This window comes from Limulus polyphemus, unplaced genomic scaffold (genome assembly GCF_000517525.1).
Source record: "Limulus polyphemus unplaced genomic scaffold, Limulus_polyphemus-2.1.2 Scaffold717, whole genome shotgun sequence".
Classification (NCBI taxonomy): domain Eukaryota; kingdom Metazoa; phylum Arthropoda; class Merostomata; order Xiphosura; family Limulidae; genus Limulus; species Limulus polyphemus.
The window spans coordinates 196,323-206,588 of NW_013666327.1; the positions used below are offsets into that span (position 1 = coordinate 196,323).

Below are 10,266 nucleotides of genomic sequence, written 5' to 3' on the forward strand. Positions count from 1 at the left end.
GTGCCCGTGGTGGGCAGAGCACAGATAGCCCATTGTGTAGCGTTGTGCTTAATTACAAACAAACCTTTAACGTTGTGGGGCGTTTTAATTCAGTTAGCTTATGCAAAAGAAGCATCTTTTATCATGTTAAAAAAAAAACAGATTCACTTTTCGATTGAATTTACTATCTTGATTGGCCCGGCAATCTGAGGGTCGTGGGTTCGAATCCCCATCACACCAAACATGCTCACCCTTTCAGCCGTGGGGGCGTTATAATGTGACGGTCAATCCCACTATTCGTTGGTAAAAGAGTAGCCCAAGAGTTGGCGGTGGGTGGTGATGACTAGCTGCCTTCTCTCTGGTCTTACACTGCTAAATTAGGGACGGCTAGCGCAGATAGTCCTCGTGTAGCTTTGCGCGAAATTCAAAACAAACTATCTTGATTATTGTAATATTACTATAATGTATTTTCGTATATGACTAAATTTTATATATCACACAATATGTTAACTTTTATTCCACACGTGATTCTGAAACTATAACACATAGTTTCTTCTGATTATTTTAATTCGTCTGTTTGTAGATTATGTTATCGCGAGAGGCATTTGTGTAATATACATAAAATAAAATCTACTGATGAGTCAGAAATTAATTTACACACAATTCCGAAGCTTTTGAAACGAATTTTTGAAACACTTACGCATAATCTGATTCCGAAGCGCCTGCAGGGCCATCTGGCCAGAAAAGCAGGCACAGCGTCCTAATGGTTCCATCCTGATAGGTGTATGTTATTGTTGTGGAGTACAGCAAAGTAGGTAAAGACAATAGTCCACCGCCTAACCAAATCCCTAAAATAACAATAATCGCCATTCTCTTTGTCATTCTCGGCAATAGAGGGCGTAGTGTAACAACATACCTGTATAACCAAAATATTTATTTTATTTTATAAATTCATATACATACATACACATTTATCAATTTTTTTTTGAAATTATATTCTTGTTATAAATAATTCAATTGAAATAATTCTTACAAAACTATAAAATATTTTCTAATAATAAGTATAATTTTGTTTTAATTCTAAATTTTTAATTTGTTTCAAATCTACTTCTTCCAAACCGGATATTTTAAGTTTTTTCATTTTTAATCTTATTTTTAAACGTATTTATTTTAATCATATTTTTATAAATTTACTTTTAAACTTTTTCCATTAAGTCTATTTTTAAGCCAAGATATTTTAAATGTAAATTGATTTTGAAGGTAATTGTTTTAACATACTTGTTTTCAATCTATTTATTTCAAATATTCGTCTATGCATATTTATATTTTCTTTTAACAGTTTACTAGATAAGACACTATAAAGGTTTTTGTATCCCCTCCCCTTTTGTGTCATGTCATGCTTCAAATTATTTTTTATAATAAATAACTACATTATTACTCGGGTTTACAAATATATATATATATATGCTATAGGTTACTGACTCAATTAAATATTTAAATTAGTTACAATGCTATTTTCTATTTGCAACTACCCTAAACAACAATATTTTATTGTGGAGTCAATTTCAGCTGATAACCCTAAATAAAATCATGTTTTAGTTTCCACGTGTGCATTAGTGTTTACTTTGTTCAGTTACTATGCACTATGCATATTTATGACACACTCAAAACAAACTTTGTTTGAGCCTGAAATATGTGTCATACTGAAAGGGAAACAGTTATTTCACTGATAAACTATGCTAACTACCCCACTAAACCAGAAACTAATAGATATGTATCAGCCGCTTAATGAATCCAAAAGAAATAAAACATTGTTGGAAGTACTTTTGGGATTCTGCATACGGACACTTTCACTAAGTCACCTCTACCTTGATATATATTCACTAAATTTCATGAAAATGTCTCCTCTATTCTACATAGAAATGCTTTCACTAAGCTACATGAAAATGTTTCCTTGTATTCTACATAGAAGTGCTTTCACTAAGCTACATGAAAATGTCTCCTCTATTCTACATAGAAATGCTTTCACTAAGCTACATGAAAATGTTTCCTTGTATTCTACACAGAAATGCTTTCACTAAGCTACATGAAAATGTTTCCTTGTATTCTACATAGAAATGCTTTCACTAAGCTACATGAAAATGTTTCCTTGTATTCTACATAGAAGTGCTTTCACTAAGCTATATGAAAATGTCTCCTCTATTCTACATAGAAATGCTTTCACTAAGCTACACGAAAATGTTTCCTGTATTCCACATACAGATACGTTCAGTGGGTCGTATGGAAATATCTGCTGTGTCCCACATCGAGGAAATTCAGAGGGTCATGTGTACGTGTTTGTGGTAATCCACATTGAGGTATGAACTGGAATTAGATTTTCAACCTATATGACACCTTATGAAAACGGCCAAGACAGAGACCCCTGTCAATAATATTAAACAACTCACCAGATGAAAGTAGCTAACTGGTAGCATCCATCGTCGTAAAGGCTTTTTCTGTTTCTTTGAAACAAATAATAGGGTTGGTTGTCATATTTATAACGCGCCCACAGTCAAAAAATGTGGAGCGTATTCATTCAAGTACTGAATTCCTAAACCTATCCGCAGCCCTACACATTGACCACTGGGCCACGCCCGACGACCCCTATTGCATGAAAGTATTTATGGTATTACATATAGAAGTATTTTCTATGAGTCACATGGAAGTAGTTGTTACATTCCCCACTAAGGAGATTCAGAAGGTCATATGCACGTGCTTGTGGTAATTCACTTTCAAGGGGTTACATGCAAGTCGTTTAAGGGATTTCCATCTTATTACAGATAAATATATATATATATACGATCTACCATTTGGAATTTCTTTTCGTGTATTACATCTATCCAATCTCAGTTAACTAAATAATTATTAAAAGGCTACAAATAATACTTTCTAGTTTATGCACAAAAGTAATATGCAGAGTGCTGCATGCAGGTCATTTTAATGTTTCAGATGGAAGCGCCCCCAATAAGTTACACAGCAATGCTCATTAAAAACTACTTAATTATATATTTTTCTGTACGGTAAAAATATTACATGCATTAAATGTAACTACATCTGGTTTTAAAACATTCAAAAACAATACATGGATACACTTTACACAAGCTTCTTAAAACCTCTCAGGATATTACGTATGTAGAAACACTATTTGAAGGACGCATGAAGGTAATTTATATAGAAACACCTTCAAAGTGTCAAAAAAAAGCATAATTGGAAGGCTTTGAATATGATATTAGGGGTAACATAGAAATATTTCGTGCATAATTCGTAGATAAACTCCTTGTGTGCTACGTGGAAATTTTTTCACTGTGATATGTGGATATACTTTACGAAGGAATACAGAGGGTTGAATGCGTTATGATAATATTTTAAATATTTCAAATCAGAAAGTCATGTGACAGTCACAGCCGTTAAAAGTCACGGTCGAACAGCATGTATCAGAACAACATTTTGACATTGTTTTGCGTTATGTTGGAAATGTGATGCTACAGAAAAGAGATCACTTTTGGTAGGGCATGTAATAACGCTTTTTGACTCAAAATATTCTTACACTAAGATCATAAAGATGTGTTCAGATGGGGGAATTAGACGGAGGTATTACTTATAATTAATGGTATACAAAAACAAAACATAGATACCAATTTGAACCCTGATCACAGAGCGGATGGTCTTTAATCAAAGCAAGTACAGTCCATTGAAAGTTATTTGTACATTTATGAACCAACATTTTCGCAACAATTCGTACCCCAGCCGTGGTAAGCAACGCGCGTTGTCTTTTAAAAGGTGGGGATCCTTTAACACATAGGTCAGTGGCAAATGCTCCAGGCAACGGGGAACAAAATAATTAAACATAATTTCTATTTGGAAAAGTCACGTGTACACAAGTTGCTTCCACAACATACCTAGGGAGGAAAGTTGGTTGCTGTTTCTAATTAAGCACAAAGCTACACAATGAGCTATCTGTGCTCTGTCCACCATGGGTATTGAAACCCGGTTTCTAGCATTGTAAGTCCGCAGAAGGGAGAAAAGACCAAATGTAGAAATCTGTAAGCGGTATCTAGCCGGGGGAAAATAGGGTTACGTGATGACATTCAATGAAACTTATGTGTACCTCGATAACTGTAAGTAATCTCGAGCAAATTTCTATCGATCATAACTTTTTCGAATGGATTTATGATCATCACTGGAAACTGAGCCAGGGGCTAGTTAAAGATCAGGAGAATGGATACAAAGATGAAGGTGAACTATGTTTAGTATGAAACCAATGTTTTGGATCCTTGGAAAGCCTTCATTGAGGAATGGTGTGCTTTCGACATGACAGCCGTATTACGGAATCATTTGCAATGGAAACTACGTAGCAAGACCATTCTCAAGTAGCACACTCCTCAGAATACAGCATGACCGGACGTGGCGACGTCATTGTAACGACGTGGTAGGCTCCAAATTTGTTTTAATATAACTTATTCAACTTATTTTACTTCTTGCACGATTGACCACTGTGTCAGAGATTTTCAGATAACCGGATCAGTTGGAGGAAGAAACAATGCTGAGGATCACAAGCGGGTTTTAATAATCCAACAAAGACAAGTAATAAATCGGTAAGTCTAAACGAAAATTTTGGTTCATAAATGTTCAAATGACTTTCAATGGACTGTAATTATTTTCATTTAAAAATTAATCGCTCTGTGATCAGGGTTCAGATTGTAATCATTTCGGTTCTGTTTCGAGCTGTTAACAGAAGAATGAATGTTTACACTAACATTTTGAACACGATATCTTAGTATATGGGGGGTTTTATCGCGCTTTATAAGAACTGCCTTGATTCCACTTCCTGCATCGTCTATTGTTTTCAGTATGACAGCCAGGATCATGCACTATTACCCAAAACCATAATATTAAACCTCTCCTCATTTTTGAAGAAACCTTCCATAGGCATTTCACTGTGTGTGGATTTGGCTTCTAAGACCACATTTCAGCTAACAAGGTAATTTTCTGTTCTAATCATTTAAGGTAAGTCACCTGATGATGCTAGGTTAACCTGATGGAATATCGTGAAATAAAGAATGAAAAACTTTGTTCATAAAATACTGTTAAGAATTATTCACAACAGAACTCTTTATATCAGCTTCTGGAAAATTATGTAATTAAGGCTGTGTTAGTTTCAGGTTTCTCATATAGTCAAACTTTATATCTATCTTGGCATATTGATGTTAGTGTTAGACGTTTTCCAATATGACAAACACGATGTTGTTGAAATATGTATTATTTAATTTATGAAAGCCTATTATATAGTGAGCTTCATGAGAAATATACTTATTTCGTAAAGTTCTGGATTAAACACATTTATAAAAGCATTTATTTGCATAGAAATAGTTTTTAAAACATTATATATGTATCTTTAAAATACGTTTGACCTAATTAAACACTTACTAAGGTGGGAATTTAGAGAATCTTCTTTTCCAAAACAAAAATTGTTAGGATTTAAACATCTATGACTAAGAATTTTCAGACTCAAGCATGTTCCAAAGACTCCTTATTTCACTAATTGGTGAACTTATGCCTTAAGCGTAAAAGAGAACCAAGAAACTATAAAGAGCTTGATCCAAAAATATTACGAGGCCATAAAACAAACTTTTCGACCCTATTGAATCAGTGTTTGTCGTGTGATAAGAAAAATATTTTATTAAATAGTTCTACTTGCGCAGATAAAGCATTGCATAAGACTAATTTAGTTGGGAAAGTTTAAGAATTTTTATGCTGAATCTACAGAATCGCCTAAGTAGGTTTATGTTTCCGGACATTTAAAGAGGTAAACATGATCAGATGTTTTTCCGTAATGGATGATAAGAAATACTTCTGTAATTCATTAGGAAGTAGTTACTTCCATGAAAATAAATAAACTTAGTACCTTCTCGCTCTAGCTCTATGGAGGTAAAGCAACACAGGATTATTCATCTCTAACTCGGAGGAAGTGAATGTAAATAATCTTATCTATCTTTAACTACCATATTCGCGAGGGAGAAAGTCTCAATTTTCATAGTAATGAATAAAATTAGTTTTATCTACCGTTATACCTCTGTTAAGATAAACAGACATAGTTTCATAGTATATCATAATTATATATATATGGACTATATCTTTTTGTTGTTGTAAACCTTGACCTCATGATGAATGACGTGAAAGGTCCGACTATAATAATAGCTTAAAACAGTGTTTCTACAACAGGCAGTTGCGGTCCATTCAACTAAGTTTCATCAGGAATACTCTGTTTAAACAATCTATCAAATAATACAGGCAGTTGCGGTCCATTCAACTAAGTTTCATCAGGAATACTCTGTTTAAACAATCTATCAAATAATAGCTTAAAATAGATTTTGATAAGTTAGATTTTAGAGATTATACATACAACACTATACAATTATGAGTTTGATTTTTTAAACATTTGCATCTTATTTTAATGAGGGGTGTATTTTTTAATTTATCAAAACCGACTATATAGCGAGCTTCTTAAAAAAATATATGTATTTCGTAAAAATTCTGGATTATATAAAATTGTAAAAGCATGTTATTTTTTGTAGTTAGAACACTATGAAAATAGTTTTTGAGGTTTTAACGCTGGTGATGGAATTTGAAACAATTTCGAAACTTCTGTAATTAAAAATGTTTCTAATTGTGGATGTTACAAATATATACTAAGCTTAACTGTTTTATTATGCGCCTTCGTTTGTATTTTATTCTTCTAAAATACAAGGTTCTTCAAAGCCTCCGATAAAAAAGAAAAACTGTATAAAATGTCCTTAATGTGTCAAAATTTCTTCCTTAATTTAACTGAATCTTCATATTTGACCGTTAGGACTCATTATTATGGAGGGAGTAGTATCGAAAGTAGTTTCAGCATTCTACTTCACAAGGGTTTAGAACAGGAAGGTTGTAAATAAAACATGCAATAATAATATGCGTAAGTAAGCATGAAGTCGGACTTTTGGTTTTAGTGGAACTCTCGTACTCTAAAAAGTGAAATAAGTTTACAAAATGGCACTACATTATAGTATTGTGTATCCTGAGGGAATATAAAATGTTTGCAGAGTTGATGGACATTCGGGGACATTACTCTACCGCGTATCATGCTAACCCTCGGAACTGAAAAAAAACAAAACAAGTCGGCTTTAAATTATATAATATAATTTTCCTTAGCAAGAAACGTTACTTCAAAAAGATATTGTTATAAGGAGATTTTTATTATGAGTAGAGCATGTTTGAAAATATATACACCTTAGTTCTCGGATAGCTTTAAAATCATGTCTTTGTTTTCATAAGGCTAAACTCTTTAAATCAAAAATTTTTTAATGCAAAGTTAGCACCAAATCTAGGCTTGATGAGTGAGTTAGAGAAGCTTAGACACTTTGATTTTTTTAAAATAAAATTTAGATCCACTATTACGGAACAACACCAAATTTATATGGATACAAATTTTGCCACCTCCAGGTATCCTCTAACACTCCAACGTTTGAATAACATTGACTTAAGAGAACACATGAAAGTGGCGAAACTTGTATCCATGTAAATTAGATCTATTTATATCCTTTTATCTACATGACTCTAAATACAGATAAACTATGATGATTTATCTTTATGAATTAAGAAATATATAAGAATGTTTTTTGTTATCTCCATTAAACTTTAGATAGATAAAGCTGTGTTAATCAAAATTAACAATAGATAGGTTTCTGTCATACTTTAAAACTTACGCTTAGTGTCTTTTGCGTTAGATGTATAAAACATTATTCCATTTAATAAATCAGATTAATGTTACTTCTTGTAACAAAGATACAGTGAAGAAAAATGTAATAATTTTGATACATAATTCTATGCGTAATTAATTCAACCAGACCATTTTTTGTTCTTATTCTGTCATACTTAGTGTCTTTTGCGTTAGATGTATAAAACATTATTCCATTTAATAAATCAGATTAATGTTACTTCTTGTAACAAAGATACAGTGAAGAAAAATGTAATAATTTTGATACATAATTCTATGCGTAATTAATTCAACCAGACCATTTTTTGTTGTTAAAAAATGCAACTATAATTATTGATAAAGACTCAAACAAATACGTTATAGATCTCGATTTTGTTAGTTGATTGTGTATTACAATGTTAAAGATCAATAAACTCATACCAAGACTTTGTTCATCATTTCCAGTTATCTAAACTAAAAAGAATTTTGACGAATGGAAGGTTATTGTTAAGAAAAACTTTAATTCTATAGAAAAATATAAGTAACAGAAATGGGGATGTGTGAAAATCAACTTTTTGGATGAATTTAACTATTCATAATCAGTTATAAAAGCGCAGACATTTTTGTCATTAGTTTGAAAGTTCATCTTTAATAGAATATTTATATCAAGAATATCGTTTCTTTAAAAAAAACAACTTACATCTTTAAATTTCTTAAAACGCAAATGAGCTTAAGAAATTGTGTATTCGTAAGAAATGATTATCTAGATATTTTCTATTCTACATCAATATCTTTTGGAATTATACACACATACAAATACACACTCTTACCTATACATATTCACACCCTTATACATCCATCAATTTGTTTTCTGATATTCACGTAAAGCTATTCAAGGGCTATCTCTACTAGTCTTCTCTAATTTTGAACTGATAGACCAGAGGGAATGCAGTTAGTCAATAGCAAATATTGCCAACTATCGGACTATTAAATAATAGGATATGACTGTTATCCTTATAACGCACCCACAGCCCCAGAGTGCGGAGCGTGATTTCTTTCGTCTTCTTCTTTTTATCTTGCGATAATGGGGCGCGAATGTTGGAACCGCAGGCCCATTGTCCGGCACATAACACAGGCCTGCGAATTTATACTTCATAAAAATTGTTTTGGTTTTATTCATGGATTTTCCATACTTCACCTACACATATTTCGAAAATAATATTCATTTATTTATATCACGTTAAAATTTTTTTCACAAATCGAGAAGAAAAAAAAAACTCTTACTTAGATCAAATTATTATTTCGTTTACCACAATGAACACTTTTTATTATTATGTTTGTTAACAAAAATACAAACAAACTAAAGGAAAGGGAAGAACACCGATGTCAAATGAATATGCATCCTCATTCATCCTGATTTGGGGGGGGGGTCTACGTCTTTTAGTCTCAAAACTAATTGCGTTGTAGCATTTTGTGAAAAATCTGTACGTAATGGAGAAAAATGGATATCATTTTCGGATTCAGCGTATAGGGATTACTGTAGAACATGTAAACATTTTAAGACAATAAAACCATAGCAGGCCTGTGTAATCACTGGGCTACGCTCATCACTTATATATGTGATCTTAAAACATGGTACAAGTATAAATATTTGAAACAAAGAACCGTATAGGCTTAACTTTGGGGTTCCGATCATTCCGAAACTGTATTCTTATTTATTTTTAAGCTAAAAATACACTTTCACGTGGAGAATGAGCGCAGAAGAGAGAATTAAATAATTAAAGCGGATACTTCGAAGAGAAGATTACTAGATCTCATACTCTTTTTTACCATTATTCTAGACAAAAACTTTTAAGTAATAATTTAATAGCTTGAGATTTATATATGTTCATAATTTAATCACACGAAATAATAGATGCGTTAGAGCACGTCCAAGTCTCTGTATAATACACTCTTACGAAAATACTTCGTTCTTGTATTTCATGCTGTCACGTGTTCTTGGCAATGATTAAGCTCATAGATACCAAGATCTGACTTGAATATTCCTTTGATAACAGCTACCACGTGCATTGTAATTTATTAGTAAACAAATACTTGACAACAAATAGAAAAAATAACTATCACTTTTCATGTTAATTAATTTCTTACTGTTACACCCCCCAGTGGCTTAGCAGTTAGTCTTAGGATTTCGACACTAAAAATCGGGTTTCTATACCCACTATAGGCAGAGTACAGATATTTCTATAGGGAAGCACATTACGCTAGGATACTGTATATATAAGACACAACTATTTGTAAGCATAATGAACAATGTTAATACATAATACATTTAGTAGGTATTAAAATATTTCATTACGCTTACAAATCGTTATGTCTTATATATACAAGAGCACAGATATTTCGTCGTGTAGCTCTGCATACAACAAACAATCTTACTGTTATTAAGTCGTCAAGAAATTAATGTCGCTTTTTTTAGATGAAGAAACCCGAACAACCTGTATATCAAAACAAAA

The 10,266-nt window shown here is 32.3% G+C and overlaps 1 protein-coding gene across 1 annotated transcript in view; it reads right to left on the reverse strand.

Moving 5' to 3' along the window:
* LOC106460139 (tachykinin-like peptides receptor 86C) overlaps positions 1-10,266 on the reverse strand; it is a 37,280-nt gene that overhangs the window by 9,976 nt on the left and 17,038 nt on the right. Inside the window, exon 2 of the mRNA XM_022386787.1 lies at positions 680-895. Within this exon, the coding sequence (XP_022242495.1) occupies positions 680-861 (182 nt within the window). The 5' untranslated portion in view covers positions 862-895. The remainder of the gene's footprint in view (positions 1-679; positions 896-10,266) is intronic.